The following is a 23004-nucleotide window of genomic DNA, read 5'->3' on the forward strand; positions in this document are numbered from 1 at the left end:
GCAGCTATTTAAAATAGTTTTGTCAATTTGTTCTGGCCTGAAACAAATTGGCCATTTGAAACATATCTTTGTCTTTGTGTGTTGTATGTAGACCACATTGCTTAGCAGAGTTCAGTGATGCAAATGCATGTCAAGGCTAAAAGGGGGCCTTAAAAAAATAAAAAAAATAAATATAAGTAACTAAATAGTTACTTGGGCTTCACGGTGGCAGAGGGGTTAGTGCATCTGCCTCACAATACGAAGGTCCTGAGTAGTCTTGGGTTCAATCCCGGGCTCGGGATCTTTCTGTGTGGAGTTTGCATGTTCTCCCCGTGACTGCGTGGGTTCCCTCCGGGTACTCCGGCTTCCTCCCACTTCCAAAGACATGCACCTGGGGATAAGTTGATTGGCAACACTAAATTGGCCCTAGTGTGTGGATGTGAGTGTGAATGTTGTCTGTCTATCTGTGTTGGCCCTGCGATGAGGTGGCGACTTGTCCAGGGTGTACCCCGCCTTCCGCCCGATTGTAGCTGAGATAGGCTCCAGCGCCCCCCGCGACCCCAAAGGGAATAAGCGGTAGAAAATGGATGGATGGATAAATAGTTACTTTTCACAGTAATGCATTACTTTTTGGTGTAAGTAACTGAGTTACTTTTGAAAAAAAGTAACTAGTAACTGTAACTAGTTACTGGTTTTCAGTAACCAACCCAACACTGCTGATTACCAACAATAAGGTTTCTGCATAGTCAACTAGATTGTTTGGGGGCCAGGGGTCACTATTTGTTTTATTTTGTATATTCCGGAGAACCAGTGTCTTCTACAGCAGTGGTCCCCAACCACCGGTCTGTGACGCATTTGCTACCGGGCCGCACAGAAACAATAATTAATTTATAAACTACCGTATTTTCTCCCACTAAACACACCGATAAGTTTGGTAATAGATGTATATTACAACTCCTGTTATTGTACATGAGACAATGCACATTAATGGACCAATAAAATGTTAATGTGCCAGATTGTAGCCAAAGGCTAATTTTTCATGCTTATTTTGTTGCTGTTTTTATCTGCCACACGTAGAAAAGCCGGTCCGTGAAAATAATGCATCCAGGTGGAAAAAAGGTTGGGGAACCCTGCTCTAGAGTACACGTTTGATTTTGGTCCATTTATTTTGTCAAAGTTACATGAGCGCTCTGCTGTTTTTAAGGATGTTTTGCAAAAAAGCAAGTCAAAGATAATATCTCTATGACAGCACTCTAATGTGTTTAAGAAAATGTTAGTCCCTCACAAATTTTTTGAACTGAATTCGAGGGCCACCTGTTGAATTGCCCAAATGATGAAAAAGAGAGGACCCACATATTAACCTAGAGGAACACCACTAGTATAACTTCAGTGGCCTAGTGGTTTGAGCAGGGGTCACCAACGCGGTGCCCGCGGGCACCAGGTAGCCTGTAAGGACCAGAGGAGTAGACCACTGGCGTGTTCTAAAAATAGTTCAAATAGCAGCACTTACCAGTGAGCTGCCTCTATTTTTTTTAATTGTATTTATTTACTAGCAAGCTGGTCTCGCTTTGCTCGACATTTTTAATTCTAAGAGAGACAAAACTCAAAGAAAATTTGAAAATCCAAGAAAATATTTTAAAGACTTGGTCTTCACTAACTGACTAAGAAACAGATAACAGATTTGGTGTCCAGTTCAAAGTGTGACATGATTTATTTAAAAATTTGAGAGTTGACTTTTGTATTTTACATGAGTTATTATTTGTACAAACATGCTGCAAAGTAATTCATGATTTGATTTTGATTTTTTTTTTTTTTTACGTTGATGTTCCAGGTAATCTTATTTTCAGTGAAGGTTTAGGATAGGCAAATATAAGCTTTGGCTTCAGCCTATTCCTTTTTCGGTCATTCTTTTTCTTTTCTTTTCCTTTTGTGTGTAAATGTGTATGATTGTTAAATATGTATAGTCTGTACTCTTAAACTGGTCACACAAAATGGTTAATGGTTGATGGTTGATTATATGACCGAAATAAACACATTTCATTCATTCATTCATTCAATTTCATTCAAAAATCAACGTCACAACCCGACATTTTAATTTTTGTTAAAAAATGTTAGAGGCTAGCTAGTTAAAATGGGATATTGTGATTTCACAAGACTGTATTAGAAGTGATCATTTGAAAATGTTCAATTTGAAAAATGTGCACTTAGAGAAAATATAAAAATAAAGTGTTGCATATTGATATTTATCTGTTTCTATGTATATTTATTGTGAGAAATCAATAAGATGATCAGTGTTTCCACAAAGATAAATATCATTAATTATTACCGTATTTTTCGGACTATAAGTCGCAGTTTTTTTCATGGTTTGGCCGGGCTCCAGTGTGACTTATATATGTTTTTTTCCTTCTTTATTATGCATTTTCGGCAGGTGCGACTTATACACTGGTGCGACTTATACTCCGAAAAATACGGTAATAATAACATAGAGTTAAAGGTAAATTGAGCAAATTGGCTATTTCTGGCAATTTATTTAAGTGTGTATCAAACTGGTAGCCCCTGCGATGAGGTGGAGACTTGTCCAGGGTGTACGCTGCCTTCCGCCTGATTGTAGCTGAGATAGGCTCCAGCGACCCCAAAGGGAATAAGCGGTAGAAAATGGATGGATGGAAACTGGTAGCCCTTCGCATTAATCAGTCCCCAAGAAGTAGCTCTTGGTTTCAAAAAGGTTGGTGACCCCTGGGTTAGAGTGTCCGGCCGAGTCATACCAAAGCCTATACAAATGGGACCCATTACCTCCATGCTTAGCACTCAGCATCAAGGGTTGGAATTGGGGGTTAAATCACCAAAAATTATTCCCGGGCACGGCCACCGCTGCTGCTCACTGCTCCCCTCACCTTCCAGGGGGTGATAGGTCAAATGCAGAGAATAATTTTGCCACACCTAGTGTGTGTGTGACAATCATTGGTACTTTAACTTTAAAGACGAACAAATGACTACTGACCGCATCAAAACAAAATAAGCTACAGCAACACCTTACTTAGATACGTTACGAAAAATAACTGCCAAAAAGGAGGACTTAAAGCGGTGCCTTGAGGAACGCCTCAGTTATGTAAATCACAAATTTGGACCCCAGTATGGATGGGGTCTGTTCACAATTCTTGGGACCTGGCAATCAATACCGGCACTCAACGGTGCCAATTTTCGGTACTTTGTGGGTTAAAATGTTTTAATTGTTTGATAATAACATTTTATTTTTAATGTAACATTTAAAAAAATGAGCTGATTATGGTGATTGCGCTGTCCAGTTGTTATATCGTGTTTTCTTAGGTCACGGGTCTCAAACTCAATTTACCGCGGTGTCGGCTGGAGACAGAGTCTGGGTAAGGCATGCATTCCACAAGAATAGCTTTGTTAAGAAAAGAAAATGTCAATCTTCTCAAATGTCTCGATTTTTCTTTTTCAATACAAAAATAAATAACAAATTAAGAATTAACAAGAAAAAAGTAAATGTTTGGGGCTTTGGAATATATTTTAATTCCACTTGGTGTCACTGTCGTGTTAAGCCGGCGCACAGACAACGAGTTTGAGACCCCTGTCTTAGGTCATTTGCAATGCAGTTGCACTTCCAAGACATTAGATGGCAGTACTGTATACTATGGTGTGTTGACTAACCAAGAAACTAATTGTAATGCGGGGCCCTACAAAGTGCTTATACTGTAAGTATTGTGCTTATTACACACCAGCTATTTGATTGTAACATTCATCTAGGTTCTAGTGTCCATTACAAAATTTTAGGGTGTTGAAATTGCCGTGTAAAATCCCTAATTCTAATAGAAGCCTGTCTATGGCAAGTCCAATAAAAATTAATATCAAGCTAGCGCATTTTGGAAGAGTGGAGCTTTGTCTTACGTTCAAGTGTTTTCTACCAAGCATATCTGCTTTTTTGGTGGTGAAAATTGCAACATTACTGAGAGGGAGTTTGGCTGAGTGCTGCTTGAGTGATTGTTTACGTCATGGGTGTCAAACTCTGGCCCGCGCCTTGTAATTTCATTTGGCCCTTGAGGGGATATCAAATTAACACTAGAACTGGCCCGCCGCAGTAATCGGCGGTGCCGCGGTAACACCGCATTCACCGCTAATTCTCATAATTGACAACTCTCATACTTGACAACCCTTCCGGGAGACTCAAAATGTTCAGTGCCCCTCCCGAAAATCTTCATCCAGTCCAACGAGTGCTGGCCCAGTCACATGATATGTGCGGCGCGTTGTTAGAATGGATGAAAAGCGGACGTTAATGGCAGTGCCTTTAAGGCACGCCCCCAAGACTGTGGTCCGGGTGGACTACGGGATATAATGACTGATGAACACCTTTGTTCGATAATGAAGGTTGCCTCAGCTCAAAGCCTGAGCCCCGACATTAATGTACTAGCATCCAAGAAAAGATGGCAGGTATCTGGCTTGGGCACATCAGATTAGATCAGTGTGTTGCAAACTGAGCAGTTTAAAGTCCTGAATGGTTGGTTTATTCATTGTTATTTTATTTTCAAATTTATTAGCCTGTGGAAAAAGTTAATGTTGATATTTACCTCAGAAGTTTTATTTAAATTGTATTTGATATGCCATTGATATTTTTTATTATTATTATTATTATTATTATTTGAAACTCGATTTTGCATGTCACTCTAAAGTTATATAAGCCTTGCTTGTTCAATATTCAATGCAAAACTTGTTTGGGTCCCTATTAAAAGGTTAATTTGTTCAACCTTGGCCCACGGCTTTGTTTAGTTTTAAATTTTGGCCCACTCTGTATTTGAGTTTGACACCCCTGGTTTACGTGAACCGATGTTTAGTTTAAAACCGGACGTGATGTCACGAGCAACAAAGGTAACGGAATTTGACACTGTCTGGATTGTACTTGAATCAATACCTGGTAGTACCAACAAAATTCGGTCGATGCCTATAAAAGTACAAAATTCGGTCCCCATCCCTGGACCTCACTGTTCTGTGACTTTGATAGCAAGGTTAAAATGTCAATGCAAGGATCTGCCCATGTATTTACAGTGGTCCAAGTTCCTCCATTCAACAGGAGCTCTTTGGTCTTTTTAGAAATTTGCTGCAAAAATGTTTGCCTCGAAAACCTCCCAACTTTTGAACTGAACTCGGGAGCCAATATGGTGTCACTCCTGGCACGCCAGTTGAATAGCACTGCTGTACAGTCACTGGCCGGGCAGTCATTAGTGAGGCTCACCTGTCAATCACTGCAGCAGTGTCACTGATTTGTCGTCATATCATTGAGTTTCTGCAAATGTCAGTGTTTGTTCTCACAACCCAATCAAAGCAGAAGAGGTATGACAAAACCACCATACTGGGCTGGGGATATTGTTACGTTAATTACAGTAGAATGCGACACAACCACATAAAGCTTAATCTCTGCTGTTTTTTTGTGTGTCTTTGTTTTTCCATAAATTAGGGTCACGGTCACCGCCATGTGCAACATGGACCTCAGCCGCTTCCCTCTGGACACCCAAACATGCTCATTAGAGATCGAGAGCTGTGAGTACATGCATCCCATACAAAGACATGTTGTTCTTGACAACGGGAACACAACAGGCTCCCAGTCATCGAATTCTCTTAAGCTTTAAATTTCTAGCGTGAATCTCACTGCGTAAATAGTCTTAAGAAAACCTAATTTGGAATATACACTGTTTTGATCCAATATAGTAAGCCATCTGAGGCTGAGCCAATCATTGGCCACGATACTGAACAGCGCCCTCTGAAAGGTTTGGTCTCATCTAGTGGCCAATACTAATGTTTGAGTTTGAGTTTATTTATTTGGAACATGCATGCATACAACATCACAATTTCCAGTTTCTCTATTCAACATGTTCGAAAAGGAGTAGGAAGAAGCAGAGCTTATTTAATCCTACCCCTTTTCTTTTACATAACATTTGCTAAAACTTTTGTTCACTTCCTGTTCTCAATTTATTCACAATATACTCCATAAGTAAAAAAAAATAAATAAATAAATAAATAATACTCTGTGAAGTAAGTTACATTTCATCTGGTGAGATGAGTAAGATTATTTTGAAAATGAATGGATGGATGAAATAAATTCAGAATGTTTATCGTGGTTCTTCTTCTTTGTACTTTGTAAACACTTTAAGTTTGAAGAGTTTCTTGAAGTGGATCATATTAGTACATTGTTTGATTTATTTGCTTAATCCATTCCCTAATTTAATTCCACATACAAATATACTGAAGGTCTTAAGTGTTGTATGTGCATACAAATGTTTTAAATTACATTTTTCTCTAAGATTATATTTCTCCTCTTTTTTTGAAAAGAATTATTGTATATTCTTGGGTAGCAGGTTATAGTTTGCTTTGTGTATAATTTTAGCTGTTTGCAAATTCACTATGTCGTGGAATTTCAGTATTTTTGAATCAAAACATAAATGTAGTATTGATATTCTTTCATTCATTTAGACTTGTTATGCATGAAAATGCTTGATTTAAGCCAAAAATATGTAGCATATGTTTTTAAAATTAAAAACAAAAACAAAATATGCGATATAGTGATGCCCCAAACTTGAAAGTGCAATGTGACAAAGAACAGCCGCGGTTTGAAATCTATATTCATTTGTTCTAAGCACATCAATGCATCATATTTGTAAAAATTGCAATAATTACATTTTAACATGCATGTATTAGTCCAGTGTGTTGTACTAATTTACCTGTCGTATTGTCAAATCAATCATTTAAAACTCATGTGTTGAAAGGATGAATGAAATAATCTGTACTTACTGTAGTCAAAAAGCAACAATATAATAAAAAAAAAATGTTTACCGTATTTTTCGGAGTATAAGTCGCTCATAATAAAGAAGGAAAAAAACATATATAAGTCGCACTGGAGTATAAGTCGCATTTTTGGGGGAAATTTATTTGATAAAACCCAACACCAAGAATAGACATTTGAAAGGCAATTTAAAATAAATAAAGAATAGTGAACAACAGGCTGAATAAGTGTACGTTATATGAGGCATAAATAACCAACTGAGAACGTGCCTGGTATGTTAACGTAACATATTATGGTAAGAGTCATTCAAATAACTATAACATATAGAACATGCTATACGTTTACCAAACAATCCGTCACTCCTAATCGCTAAATCACATGAAATCTTATACCTCTAGTCTAGGGGTCGGCAACCCAAAATGTTGAAAGAGCCTTATTGGACCAAAAATACAAAAACAAATCTGTCTGGAGCCGCAAAGAATTAAAAGCCATATTACATACAGATAGTGTGTCATGAGATATAAATTGAATTAATATGACTTAAAGGAAACTAAATGACCTCAAATATAGCTACAAATGAGGCATAATTATGCAATATGTACATATAGCTAGCCTAAATAGCATGTTAGCATCGATTAGCTCGCAGTCATGCAGTGACCAAATATGTCTGATTAGCACTCCACACAAGTCAATAACATCAACAAAACTCACCTTTGTGGATTCATGCACAACGTTAAAAGTTTGGTGGACAACATGAGACAGAAAAAGAAGTGGCATAAAACACGTCCTAGAAAGTCGCAGAAAGATATACATGTAAACAAACTAAGGTGAGTTCAAGGACTGCAAAAATGAGTAGGACAAAACGGCGCTCGCCAAATACTCGAAACAGTGAAGCATGTTTAATATAAACAGTGTGCTTTATAACAATTAGGGAGGTTTGTGTCATGTTTGTCCTCCTACAGAAACCATATTAAAACAAAACAAAAAAAATTTTCCCTCAACTTTTTCCATTTTTCATACATTTTTGAAAAAGCTCCAGAGAGCCACTAAGGCGGCGCTATGCGGCTCTAGAGCCGCGGGTTGCCGACCCCTGGTCTAGTCCCTTACGTGAATGAGCTAAATAATATTATCTGATATTTTACGGTAATGTGTTAATAATTTCACACATAAGTCGCTCCTGAGTATAAAGTCGCACCCCCGGCCAAACTATGAAAAAAACTGCGACTTATCGTCCGAAAAATACAATACTTAAAATATTTGTATGCACGCACAACATTTAAGACCTTCAGTATATCAGTATGTGGAATTAAATTATGGAGCAAAGAAGTCAAACGATGTAGTGATGGGATCCAGTTTGGGAAATTATTCAAACTTAAAGTGTTTCCGAAATACAGGAAAGAAGAACAGTGATTCAGTGGATTCATTTCAGTTTGATAGAATAAAACAACAACTACACACACACACACATATATAACTAGGTTTATACATATATAATCATCTAGCATATGATCCCGCCCTCACAGATGCCTACACAGACGATGACCTGATGCTTTACTGGAAGAAAGGCAATGAATCCCTGAACACGGATGACAGGATATCGCTGTCCCAGTTCCTCATCCAGAAATTTCACACCACCACCAAGCTGGCTTTCTACAGCAGCACAGGTAATCTTACGTCATGTTAAATCCAAATACGAGCATCCACAACCACATTATAATTCTAATTCAACTCAATTGTGCTTTCGGAGTCTCCCCCACATGAGGGATCAAGCAAAATGAAAACTCCATTTCATCGTATACAGCCTACCCGGAGGACTGGACTCGTATTTAATCTCCATAGTGACTCCGAATGAACAACTTGTGCGGCACTTTAAAAAGGCCCTGCAGCAAGAATTTCCAAGCGCACGTCTTGCTCACAAGAGCCTCTGAAGTGCTAAAAGGATTTTGTGCGCTATCTTCCCTCGCCAGAAATAGCAAGAACCTTTTCTTCAATTGGTTTTTTTTTTACGTCAGACAGTGTGAGTTTGTGTGTTTCTAACCAATATGTTTCCCCTTCCTAGGCTGGTACAACCGCTTGTACATCCACTTCACCCTGCGGCGTCACATCTTCTTCTTCCTGCTGCAGACCTACTTCCCCGCCACACTCATGGTCATGTTGTCCTGGGTGTCCTTTTGGATCGACCGCAGGGCCGTCCCTGCCAGAGTCCCCCTCGGTAGGACCCCCCCCGTTCAATCTCTTCCACACTCCTGTATTGTGCATCAGCTCTAATGACATTACAAGAAAAGACAGCCAAGATACAATTTAGTTGGTCTTGTTTGTGCGTAATAAGATTTGCAGTACGGGTGACATTTAGCTGCTGTGTTGTATTTAATAGGCAAATTTACATCGTAATGGGAAGTATAATGAGATTGCAGAGAGACACTCTCAACAAACCCAAATGCCAAAGAAAATACAACTGCAGTTATTTCCCCCACTTTTGACTTTTCCCTGTCAGAGGTCGCCACGGCGAGCCCAGTTTTGGCTTCGTTAATGCATACTTGCCAACCCTCTCGGATTTTCCGGGAGACTCCCGAAATTCAGCGCCTCTCCCGAAAACCTCCCAGGACAAATTTTCTCCCGAAAATCTCCCGAAATTCAGGCGGACTCAGGTCCATGAGGACCTGAGTCCGCTAACCCACAATATAAACAGCATACCTGCTCAATCACGTTATAACTGTAGAATGATGGAGGGCGAGTTCTTGGTTTCTTATGTGGGTTTATTGTTAGGCCGTTTCATTAACGTCCTCCCAGCGCGGCAACAACACACAACAACAGCAATCACGTTTTTGTATACCGTAAAGCAGTTCTTCTGCCGTGAACAGCAATGTTGTGACACTCTTAAACAGGACAATACTGCCATCTAGTGCATTTGATGAAAGCACTTTTGTGCGTGCCACACATCAATACATCACAGAGAGGGTGTTCAGCATGGGTCGAAAAATAGTGACAGAGAATAGAACAAGGATGGACAATTCAACCCTTAACTCAACAATGAGTAGATGAGTGTTATGTGTGTGTATTTGTGTAAATAAATGAACACTGAAATTCAAGTATTTATTTTATATATATATATATATATATATATATATATATATATATATATATATATATATATATATATATATATATATATATATATGTATGTGTGGGAAAAAAAATCACAAGACTATTTCATCTCTACAGGCCTGTTTCATGAGGGGGGGTACCCTCAATCATCAGGAGGTTTTAATGGGAGCATTCGCATACCATGGTTTATATAGGGCACAGAGTGGGTGGGTACAGGCTGGCCTAGGGGCGTGGTGATTGGCTCATGTGTTACCTAGGAGGTGTTTCCGTCTATGGCGGCATGTTGTTACAATTTCGCTGCGCTTGTTGAGGGATGACAGGTCTGGACGGTAAATAATAAACAGTTTCTCTTTCAAGCATAGGTTGCATCTTTTATTACCACTATTGTAAGGTGTGCTGGATGCAAGAATTTGCCATGTTATTGAATATTCAACATTATTGTCTTTGAGGTCCCAAATGTGTTTGCTGAGTTCTGTGGTATTTCGCAGGTTCTTGTTCCTGAAAGAAGCCTTGTGATTGTTCCATCTGGTTTTGAATTCTCCCTCGGTTAATCCTACATATGTGTCGGATATATATATATATATATATATATATATATATATATATATATATATATATATATATATATATATATATATATATATATATATATATATATATATATATAGCTAGAATTCACTGAACATCAAGTATTTCTTATACATATATATATCTATAAATATATATATATATATATATATATATATATATATATATATATATATATATATATATGTATATATATATATGAAATACTTGACTTGGTGAATTCTAGCTGTAAATATACTCCTCCCCTTTTAGCCACGCCCCAGCCACGCTCCCGCCCCACCCCGACCACGCCCACCCCCTCCCCCCCACCTCCCGAAATCGGAGGTCTCAAGGTTGGCAAGTATGCGTTAATGTGGGATGCTTGCGGACGCAAACCAGGCTGGAAATCAAACAAACTCTCTGCCATGAGAGGCAGAAGTGTGTATCATTGCACCACCAGCAAGGACAAACACGTACCGTATTTTCCGCACTATTAGGTGCACCTAAAAACCTCCAATTTCCTCAAAAGCTGACAGTGTGCTGTCACGCCAAATTTCTTCCCCCTACAAAAACCTTCCCCCCCCCCATTTACTTCCGGGGTCATTTCCTCTTACGTCATTTCCTCTTACGTCATTGACAGCGATCGATAGAATCCAAATCTCCTGAAAATGGTGGTGTCACTGAATGACATTTGTCTTTATCTTTCCCAGGGGACTTATGTCAAACACCAGCAGGCTTCGAAAAATTCCAGGCGGAGTGTTAGGGAACATTTCAGGCGGAGTGTTAGGGCCGCTGCTGGGAACTTCTGTCTTCGTGGTAATGTGCAAAAAAATATTAATTAATATATAATACTGTTAAATGTCTGTACTTTAAATCAACATTATTGTTGAAACCATTTCACTACAATATTGTGTGTGCTGCTGTCCTGTATCAAAGCCGAAGTGTTATCGATCGCTGTCAATGACGTGAGAGGAAATTACGTACGTAAGAGGAAATGACGTAAGAGAAAATGACCCCGGAAGTAAAAGGGGGGGGGAAGGTTTTTGTAGGGGGAAGAAATTTGGCGTGACAGTGCCTTATAATCCGGTGCGCCTTATATATGGACCAATATTGAGCCACAACAGGTCTCGCAACTACGGTAACTACGCCGACTTCATTTTTCCCCTTCTATGGCTGCTTACCGTAGAAGAAGAAGCGCTTCTTCTTCTACGGGGGAAAATGAAGTCCCGTAGTTACGAGACCTAAACTTTATGTAAAGACCCAAAAATGGCTCCTATTAAAGGCCTACTGAAATGCGATTTTCTTATTCAAACGGGGATAGCAGGTCCATTCTATATGTCCTACTTGATCATTTCGCGATATTGCCAGTGTTGGGACTAACGCGTTACAAAGTAACGCGTTACTGTAACGCCGTTAGTTTCGGCGGTAACTAGTAATCTAACGCGTTATTTTTTATATTCAGTAACTCAGTTACCGTTACTACATGATGCGTTACTGCGTTATTTTTACGTTATTTTTTATGTAGTATCGGCTAAAAACTGAGGATCTGAGTGTGTTTTATTCCAGCGAAGCAGAAACGTGCTTCTGATTCTTCCTCTGCGCTCTCTGTGTGTGTGGGTGTGTCTGAGTGTGGGGAGGGGAGGGGAGGGGGGTGCGCAATACAACGTAAACCGTTGGCCAACAAAAAAGTAACCACAGAACACTATACGACTATACGGTATAGTGTTCTGTGGTTACTTTTTGGTTGGCCAAGCGGACGTGACGACAGGCTGTCCTCACTCAGATCCGCACGGACCGGGAGGGGGCGTGCCTTAAGTCCGGCTGGAAATCGAGAGAAATTTGGAGAATGGTTGTCCCAGGGGAGAGGCACTGAAATTCGGGAGGGTTGGCAAGTATGAGATATTCTCACTTCTTTTCTTTTGTCGAGCACAAAGAAAAGAACATTTTAGTTAAATGTAAGTTGTGTCTTGGATCAAAGATCCCGTCTCCTGCCCAAAACAACAATTCAAATCTGCCTGGTTAGGCTCTGTGTATGTCACGTGTGCCTTCCTTAGGTGAAGCCAGCTTTACAGCTATGTTGTTGATTGATTGATTGATTGAAACTTTTATTAGTAGATTCCGTACAATTGACCACTAAATGGTAACACCCAAATAAGTTTTTTAACTTGTTTAAGTCGGGGTCCACTTAAATTGATTCATGATACAGATATATACTATCAAATATATACTATCATCATAATACAGTCATCACACAAGATAATCATCAGGGTATCCATCCATCCATCCATTTTCTACCGCTTATTCCCTTTGGGGTCGCGGGGGGCGCTGGAGCCTATCTCAGCTACAATCGGGCGGAAGGCGGGGTACACCCTGGACAAGTCGCCACCTCATCGCAGGGCCAACACAGATAGACAGACAACATTCACACTCACATCCACACACTAGGGCCAATTTAGTGTTGCCAATCAACTTATCCCCAGGTGCATCGAATTATTTACATTATTTACAATCCGGGGTGTGGGATATGGAGGGGGGGGGGGGGGGGGTTAGGTTTGGTTGGTTTCAACACTTCAGTCATCAACAATAATATAATCAGAGAAATGGACATTGAAACAGTGTAGGACTGACTTGATAGGATATGTACAGCAAGTAGTGGACACAGAGAGAGAGATCAGAAAGTATAAGAAAAAGTGTCTACATTTGATTATTTACAATCCGAAGAGGTATTATGTGGAAGGGAGGGTGTTAGTTTAGGGTTGTAGTTGCCTGGAGGTGTTCTTTTAGTGCGGTTTTGAAGGAGGATAGAGATGCCCTTTCTTTTACACCTGTTGGGAGTGCATTCCATATTGAAGTGGCATAGAAAGAGAATGAGTTAAGACCTTTATTAGTTCGGAATCTGGGTTTAACGTGGTTAGTGTTAGTGTTAGTGTTATTATGCTGTTTGTTACTTATGTATGTTATGTTGCAGCTATTTAAAATAGTTTTGTCAATTTGTTCTGGCCTGAAATAAATTGGCCCTTTGAAACATATCTTTGTCTTTGTGTGTTGTATGTAGAGCACATTGCTTAGCAGAGTTCAGTGATGCAAATGTATGTCAAGTTGATCAACACATTGTATTATTCTCCAGTGCAATAACGGTACTGAAATGAAGGCTAAAAGGGCATTAATGGGAGCTTTAAAAAAAAAAAGAGTAGAAGAAGTAACTAAATAGTTACTTTTCACAGTAACGCATTACTTTTTGGTGTATGTAACTGAGTTAGTAACTGAGTTACTTTTGAAATAAAGTAACTAGTAACTGTAACTAGTTACTGTTTTTCAGTAACTAACCCAACACTGGATATTGCCATATTTTTGCTGAAAGGATTTAGTAGAAAACATCGACCATAAAGTTTGCAACTTTTGGTCGCTGATAAAAAAAGCCTTGCCTGTACCGGAAGTAGCAGACGAGTAGCGTGACGTCACAGGTTGTGGAGCTCCTCACATCTGCACATTGTTTACAATCATGGCCACCAGCAGCGAGAGCGATTCGGACCGAGAAAGCGACGATTTCCCCATTAATTTGAGCGAGGATGAAAGATACGTGGATGAGGAAAGTGAGAGTGAAGGACTAGAGGGCAGTGGGAGCGATTCAGATAGGGAAGATGCTGTGAGAGGTGGGTGGATCCTGATATTCAGCTGGGAATGACTAAAACAGTAAATAAACACAAGACATATATATACTCTATTAGCCACAACACAACCAGACTTATATTTAACATGCCACAAATTAATCCCGCATAACAAACACCTCCCCCCTCCCGTCCATATAACCCGCCAATACAACTCAAACACCTGCACAACACACTCAATCCCACAGTCCAAAGTACCGTTCAACTCCCCAAAGTTCATACAGTACATATATTTCCCCAAAGTCCCCAAAGTTACGTACGTGACATGCACATAGCGGCACGCACGTACGGGAAAGCGATCAAATGTTTGGAAGCCGCAGCTGCATGCGTACTCACGGTACCGCGTCTGCGCATCCAACTCAAAGTCCTCCTGGTAAGAGTCTCTGTTGTCCCAGTTCTCCACAGGCCAATGGTAAAGCTTGACTGTCTTCTTTCGGGAATGTAAACAATTAAACACCGGCTGTGTTATCCGGCACAACAGTCAGGGGGTGCATTCTACGGCGGGGGTGCGTTATCCGGCACAACACCTGCCGCAATACACCGTTTCCCACCTACAGCTTTCTTCTTTGCTGTCTCCATTGATCATCGAACAAATTGCAAAAGATTCCCCAACACAGATGTCCAGAATACTGTGGAATTTTGCGATGAAAACAGACGACTTAATAGCTGGCCACCATGCTGTCCCAAAATGTCCTCTACAATCCGTGACGTCACGCGCAGGCGTCATCATACCGAGACGTTTTCAGCAGGATATTTCGCACAAAATTTAAAATTGCACTTTAGTAAGCTAACCCGGCCATATTGGCATGTGTTGCAATGTTAAGATTTCATCATTGATATATAAACTATCAGACTGCGTGGTCGGTAGTAGTGGTTTTCAGTAGGCCTTTAAGAGACGCTCTTCTGACGCAGAGTTTAAACTTAAGGCGACCAGTCACGCAGTAGAACACGGGAATAGAGCAGCAGCGAGAGAATTTAACATTAAAGAATCAACGGTGCGGAAGTGGAGGAAGAAGCAACATGATGACCTGCGCCAAGTAAAGAAGACTAAACAGCGGTGCAGTTTCATAGCTTACCAAAGTCGTACTAAAATATTTTAATAGATTTTTGAGCGCCGTGTGTAATGTTCTATATTTTCAATGGAACATATAAAATGTTGGTGTTGTTTCCTTGAGACCCATCATATTGCAGGCTGCACTTATCTCTTATGTTTGACTGCCATCTACTGGTCACACTTATCATTACACTATGTACCAAATAAAATTGCTTGGAGGTGGGTAAGCTCAACCAAACGTATTCCTTACATTAGGCGCACCGGGTTATAAGGCGCACTGTCGAGTTTTGAGAAAAAGGATTTTAAGTGTGCAGTGTTGGTGACAAACCCCAAGTTGCAGAGATGGCAGGCTTGGTGCAGGAATACATGATGTATTGTCCAAAAATGCAGGTAAAACACGAACCCAGAACCAGGATAACAGGTTACAGGACCCCAGAAAAACAGGTGACAGCACACAGGAACCAGGAAACAGGCAACCTGGAAACAGCAAACAGGAAACGAGGAACTAGGAGACAGCAAACTGCAAACAGCTATCAGTACTCCAGCCCTGACTGGAGGGCGAGGCAGGTATAAATAGTAGCCTGATTGGCAATTGCCACCAGGTGTGCCAGACTGCCAATCGGGTACAGGTGAGGGGAAACAAGCGCTCAGGGAGACGTGCAGGAAAAGGAACCAAAATAAGAGCGCTGACAGGAAATAAAACACAAACACAGAGGAAAAACCAAAACATAACCAAACTGTTAGTGACAAGCCTCACAGCCTTATATATTTAATATTTGTGACCACTGTAACATTACACACATTTTATACAGTAAAACGGTGTTTGAATATAGGAAAATAAAACACTGTACTTTAATTAAGTGATTCTTTGGCGTACCACTAGATGGAGCAGTTTGAGATTCACTGAGTTATCGGTATGGGTTTGAGAAGCGGGAAGTTATCGGAATTGTAAAAAAAAATAATATTGTCCATCCCTACTTGCTGGTATCATGAAATGATGTTTTACTTGCTTACATAACGACGGCTGTAAATTATTTACACTCGATTGTGGTGCTTTTTATGCATGTCGTTCCTCCAACACAATAACAAATAAAAAGCAGTTCATTCATCTCTTATTGTGACAGGAGGAGGCCAGCAGGCACAACGTCCTGTTCTGTGTATTCCCTTCTGTCTGTCGTGGCCATGCAAATAACTGCCTTACATAATGTCCATTGTTGAAGTGATTCAAAAGTGTGTGTGTGTGTGTGTGTGTGTGTGTGTAGGCATCACCACTGTCCTCACCATGTCCACCATCATCACCGGGGTCAACGCCTCCATGCCGCGAGTGTCCTACATCAAGGCGGTGGACATCTACCTATGGGTCAGCTTTGTCTTCGTCTTCCTGTCGGTGATCGAGTACGCCGCTGTCAACTACCTCTCCACCGTGCAGGAGCGCAAGGAGAGGAAACTCAGGGAGAGGGTAAGAGCTTTTTTGTCATTATCTCCTGCAGTGAGTAATGTCTTTGGATTCCTCTGAAGCAATTGGAACTGGCCTTTATTATTAGTTGTAACAATGTCCTCAATAGATGCTCTTACTCTAAATGGTGGATTCTTTGTGTGTGAATGCAAGGCAGTTTAATCCACTTGGCGCCGACAAAGAGCCCACAACTACACATTATGCCTGCAGAGCGTTTTATTCTATTGTGTGCACAAAAAAAACACACACAAGAAGGTAAAGGGGAACTGCAATTTATTTGGAATTGTGCCTATTGTTCACAATCATTATGAAAGACATGACAACGTATCAAAATGTAATAAGCTAAGCTACAAGTTGCTCTCAATTAAATGTACCTAAACCACACGGCAAAAGTAGCTTGCTTCATCAAAGCTTCATTTTAACAACATTTATATTTATGGGCCCACATGTATAATATCTATGTTAATGTAACAAAGACCGTACAAATGGACCCATTAAGGGTCCATTAATATTATCATCTGTCATTTATCTGGGGACACCCTACAACTACCTCTAAGGGCCTCCACGCCGACTGCATGTATTTATTTTAGTTTGCCTTTTCTTTGGCCCACCACTATACTGTTATTTATTTTCTCTGCCTGCAGTGGAAAAAAAAACAGCATCTATCTATATTGTTGTGTCAGACCAGTCTTCCTCTCAGGGAATAAAAGTCACTGTTCAATCCCAAATTCTTTCGGATGATATGTTGAGTAAGAAGGACCATCAAGACAGAATAGGAATATTATCAAGTTTTACTAAAGCTTCAAGAGACCAGTCTTACAGTGCGTTAATAGCGGCATCTAGAAGCGGTCTGAAAATTAAACGGAAAGAAACATCTTATTTAGTACGAAAACAGCCTCATTGTTCTAAAAAGATGAGGTAAAAAGGGAGTACATCATACTCCCAATACACATTCCAACGCCTTCAAGGTAAAGCACAAGAGTTTACTTGTGGTCATGAGATACAAGAACAAAGTGTACACATGGGGAAAATATTAGCTGCTTTAAACATGACTATGAATAAAGAAATAACTCTTAAAAATATATGCGTTCTCCACAATATCTTGACAAAAAAAAAAAAGACCTGTGTGTTGTTTGGGAACAGTTGGTAACTTTTCATGAACTCAACTTACCCTAATGCAGGGTTCGCCATCCCGACAATCGCAAAAATATTAGAAAAAAAAAAGTATTAATATGACATCAATGACATCCCCACCTGGAGAGTGAATAACAGAGCCGCACACAGGCACACATTTTAACCCCTGAACATCCCTACACGCCTCACATCCTCCTCAGGGCGGCCACACCCCCTGCGCATGGCCGGACACTTCACCCGCTCGTCTCGCAGATGCAAAATTTCTTGTTGTGCTAAAGAATCATCGATCTGCAACAATGCATTAAGGCTGACTGGACATTTTCTAGCATCTTCCTCCAATGCGAGGACTTGCATTTTGTGGACGTATCATCAGAAAGGCGCCCACACTTTCTGGGCAGCAATCAAGCGTTTTGCTCTCTCCTGCAATGCGGTGCTCTGCTGGAAGTTCTGCCACGTCTTCCACAAACTGTAAGGTTCCATAAATGCGCCCGTCCGTCATCATCATCATCGCTCGACTGCAACAGGAAGCTAACAAGCCAAATAATAGAGTCCCTGAACATTTCTCCATAGTACGGATTTTGTGTTGATTTATATACAAAAGTAAACATTGACAAGTGCAAAGGCAGTTAATATATGATGAAAAAAAGCGGCAGCAAACGTAGGACTTCCCTGTTTAACCCTTCTTTATCACACAGGTGAACAGCTGATTTACTACTTCCATCGCTGACTTAGTAACCTGACTCTATGTGACCATAGAATGACCAAATATGGTACGGCGCTAGGACTATAGTTGCCATAAACAGTTAGCTTCTACAGCAGGGGTGCTCAAAGTGCAGCACATGGGCCATCTGTGGCCCGTGACTCCTTTGTCATTGGCCCTACACACATTACACACAAAAAAAAAACACCTGCAAAAATTGGGAAAACAGCAAAAAACACAACGAGAAAAAAAAGCTAAATGTTGACATCAGCCAATAATAAAACCACAAAGCTTTATCTTTACATATACACACACACACATATATATATATATATATATATATATATATATATATATATATATATATATATATATATATATATATATATATATATATATATATATATATATATATATACACACACACACACATATATATGTATATATGTATATATATATATATATATACATACATATATATATATATATATATATATATATATATATATATATATATACATATATATATTAGGGTTGTACGGTATACTGGTATTAGTATAGTACAGCGATACTAATGAATCATATTCGGTACTATACCGCCTCTGAAAAGTACCGGTCCGCCGAACAGACACCGTTGGTGGATCTACACCTAACATTCACTGTAATGATACCAAGTACAGTAGCGTATCTAGTCGATACTACTATGATTACGTCAACATTTTCTTTCGTTTTTTTTTTTTTTAATTTTCATTATGTTTATAAACTCAGGAAATATGTCCCTGGACACATGAGGACTTTGAATATGACCAATGTATGATCCTGTCACTACTTGGTATCAGATCGATACCTAAATTTGTGGTATCATGCAAAACTAATGTAAAGTATCAAACAACAGAAGAATAAGTGATTATTACATTTTAACAGAAGTGTAGATAGAACATGTTAAAAGAGAAAGTAAGCAGATATTAACAGTAAATGAACAAGTAGATTAATAATTCATTTTCTACCACTTGTTCTTAATAATATTGACAAAATAATAGAATGGAAAATGACACAATATGTTACTGCATATGTCAGCAGCTAAATTAGGAGCCTTTGTTTGCTTACTTACTAATAAAAGACAAGTTGTCTAGTATGTTCACTATTTTATTTAAGGACAAACTTGCAATAATAAACATATGTTTAATGTACCCTAAGATTTTTTGTTAAAATAAAGGCAATAATGCAATTTTTTGTGGTCCCCTTTATTTAGAAAAGTACCTAAAAGTATTGAAATAAATATTAGTATCGGGACAACACTAATATATATATATATATATATATATATATATATATATATATATATATATATATGTGTGTGTGTGTGTGTGTGTGTGTTAAATCGTTGACTCATTGGTAGATCTTGCTATGTTTTTGGCTGAAACAAGGGATCTTGGGCTCGAGAAGGTTGGTGACCACTGCCTTAATGCATGGTCCTAAATTTGTGTAGGATGTCTTAGATGAAGAGGGCAATTTAGTTTTATGTTATGGTTTGGTTTAAATGATTAAAAACTAAGGTTTTAAGCTTTGTTTTAGCTAAACGCATACATTTGTCTCAATATGAGCAAGGACACACATTATTGTGGGTTTCCTGGACGCCATCTTCATCACTAAAGGAAAAATCTAATCTGCGGGAGAGAATTCCTCTGCCATTTTCAAGTATGTTTCTTTTTTCCTTTTTTTGTGACTCGTCCCTCTTTCTTTGACTGCCCCGTTGTTATGTGACATGAGTTCAAGTCTGTTATGATCTTGCTTCCTGGTTTCATTGACCCGCCTTATCTTGCCTCTGATTGGCCAGCCCGTAATGTTTCGCCCTAACCTTAGCCAATTGTGACTCATCATACAAACATTATGGATTTTGTCCGTATATATGGATGTTCTCATTCATCCACTCATTCATCCAAGTCATTTTATTTTCTTCATATTTCTTTTTGCCCTGGATTCACAGTCCTTTTTCTCTCTCTGTAGCTTGTAGCTTTAATATACCGTATTTTTCGGACTATAAGTCGCAGTTTTTTTCATAGTTTGGCCGGGCTCCAGTGCGACTTTTATATGTTTTTTTCCTTCTTTATTATGCATTTTTGGCAGGTGCGACTTATACTCCGGTGTGACTTATACTCCGAAAAATACGGTAAGCTACTTGGCTACATGGGTCTGAAAGTAACTAAGCTTGTTACTGCCCATCACTGAGTATTAGTGATATTGTTATTACAAGCACTAACAAAGACAAACTATTTAAACCGGCGACGTGATCACTTCCTGTGTGCAAATGTTTACATCATCGAGTGGTCTGCTGCTTTCTCGCTTCTCTGCTCCTTGTAAGTTTATTCTCGATCATAAATCATGCCTCTCATCTGGACAGAAGGTGGCTGGTGATATAATCCAACAAGTTGGGACACGTTAACAGCCATTTAGGATGACACGAAAAGCGCTTGTTACCCCCCCACCCTGTCTTTCGCGAGGATTATGAGACATTTTTCATCTAAATAGGAATATATGAACATCCTAGCAGTCGGCATCCTAATGACAGCAGACTTTATACAGTAAGTGAAGTTTTATACATTTTTTTGGCTCTCAAAAAATTTACTTAAAATAATACGTAAATATTAAATGTTATTAGAAATGTGCTCATTACTACATTACATATATACTTACATCATGTATATAAAACCCCAATGGAGGTGTTTGGATGTTTCTTTTAAGATCTCTATTGGCAGAATTTAATGGTTCCCATAGGCTTCATTGTAAGCGGACTTTTAATCGAATGTATTTAATATTTAGAATGCATTATAAAAAATCCATCCGTCGTAATGTCTTTCATAATGATTGTGAACGCTCGGCAAAATCCCCCCCAAAAAAGTGCAGTTCCCCTTTAACATGGTTGGATGTAGCACAATTTGTTTTTATTTCTCAGTTTATCTCATAGGAAATAATGAAAATCCAAATGGATCCAAACGTTCCAGTGTTAAACTTTCAACTCCATATGTTGCATCATAATATTTTGAACTGTTATACAAGTGTAAAAAGTAGGTCATTGCTGGGTAAAACATACACATTACATTTTTGTCTATTTTGATGGAATTGTCGACTCAGCAGTCAGGACAGAGACATGTGCACCACTTTTGATTGCCACACTACTTTTACAATGTGTTGTTAGCTTCACATTTTTCAACATCAGCACTGATTCCCTTTTGTGAAAGTATCACCCAAATCACTAAAAAAGCCGAAGAAAAAGTAAAACACTTTTTTGAGGCCTTGTGTGTTGCAACAGCAAAAAAATACCAAATACAATTATTTATGAGGAACGTATAATTGTGTGGAATTTATGCAATATTTTTTTTTACAGTTATTAGTAGTAATTATATTATCAGAATTATCTTTGAATTTATTTTTGGATAAATTATTATTCACGCGAGGGGATGTCTAACTCAATTATACATGTGAAATGCAAAGATAACTATAAATATCATACGTCCATACTTGCAGTACATATTTTCTAAATTGCATCCCTTTAGGCTTGTCTTAAGGCTATGGCCAATTATTTCTGCAATTTAATCTCATGCATATTCATATTTGTCATCTGCCAAATGCAAAAGGGCAGATGAAAAAAAGGTTTATTTTTACAATGAATGATTTAAACCCCATGTGTTATTATTATTCACATTCACATGCATTATTCACAGCGCTTCACCTTTTGTTATGTTACAGCCTTATTACAAAGTGGAATATATTTTGTTTTGTTCTCAAAATTCTACAGAAAATACCCCATGATGACAATGTGAAAAGGTGTTTTTATTTTGCAAATGTATTAAAATAAAACACGAAAAAAATCACATGTACATAAGTATTCACAGCCTTTCCTCAGTACATTTGTGACAGCAATTATAGCCTTAAGTCTTTTTGAATGTGCCACAAGCTTGACACACCTATCTTTGGGCAGTTTCGCCCATTTTTCTTTGCTCATTCCTCTTTGCAGCACCTCTCAAGCTCCATCGGGTTGGATAGGAAGCGTTGGTTTTCATCCAGGATGTCTCTGTACATTGCTGCATTCATCTTTCCCTCTATCCTGCTGATTCTCCCAGTTCCTGCCACTGAATAACATCCCCACAGCATGATGCTGCCACCACCATGCTTCACTGTATAGTTGGTATTAGCCTGGTGATGAGCGGTGCCTGGTTATCCTAAAACTTTCACACCAAATAGTTCAATCTTTGTCTCATCAGTCCAGATAAATTTGTTTCTCGTGGTCTGAGAGTCTTTCAGGTGCATTTTGGCAAACTTTTTACAAAGAAAAGGCTTCCGTCCGACCACTATACCATACAGACCTGATTGGTGGATTGCTGCAAAGATGGTTGTCCTTCTGGAAGGTTCTCCTCTCTCCACAGTGTAATGCTGTAGCTCTGACAAAGTGACCATCGGGTTATTGGTCACCTCCCTGACTAGACTAAGATGAATGCAGCAATGTACAGAGACATTCTGGATGAAAACCGACACTTCCCATCCAACCTG

The 23004-nt window shown here is 39.1% G+C and overlaps 1 protein-coding gene across 1 annotated transcript in view; it reads left to right on the forward strand.

The window, feature by feature from the left end:
• The window catches only part of LOC133611483 (gamma-aminobutyric acid receptor subunit rho-1-like), a 57311-nt gene that overhangs the window by 30963 nt on the left and 3344 nt on the right, over window positions 1-23004 (forward strand). The window contains exons 6-9 of the mRNA XM_061968304.2: window positions 5450-5532; window positions 8296-8436; window positions 8832-8984; window positions 16429-16625. Coding sequence (XP_061824288.1) covers window positions 5450-5532; window positions 8296-8436; window positions 8832-8984; window positions 16429-16625 — 574 coding nt within the window. The remainder of the gene's footprint in view (window positions 1-5449; window positions 5533-8295; window positions 8437-8831; window positions 8985-16428; window positions 16626-23004) is intronic.

Source organism: Nerophis lumbriciformis, linkage group LG08 (genome assembly GCF_033978685.3).
Source record: "Nerophis lumbriciformis linkage group LG08, RoL_Nlum_v2.1, whole genome shotgun sequence".
NCBI classification, from domain to species: domain Eukaryota; kingdom Metazoa; phylum Chordata; class Actinopteri; order Syngnathiformes; family Syngnathidae; genus Nerophis; species Nerophis lumbriciformis.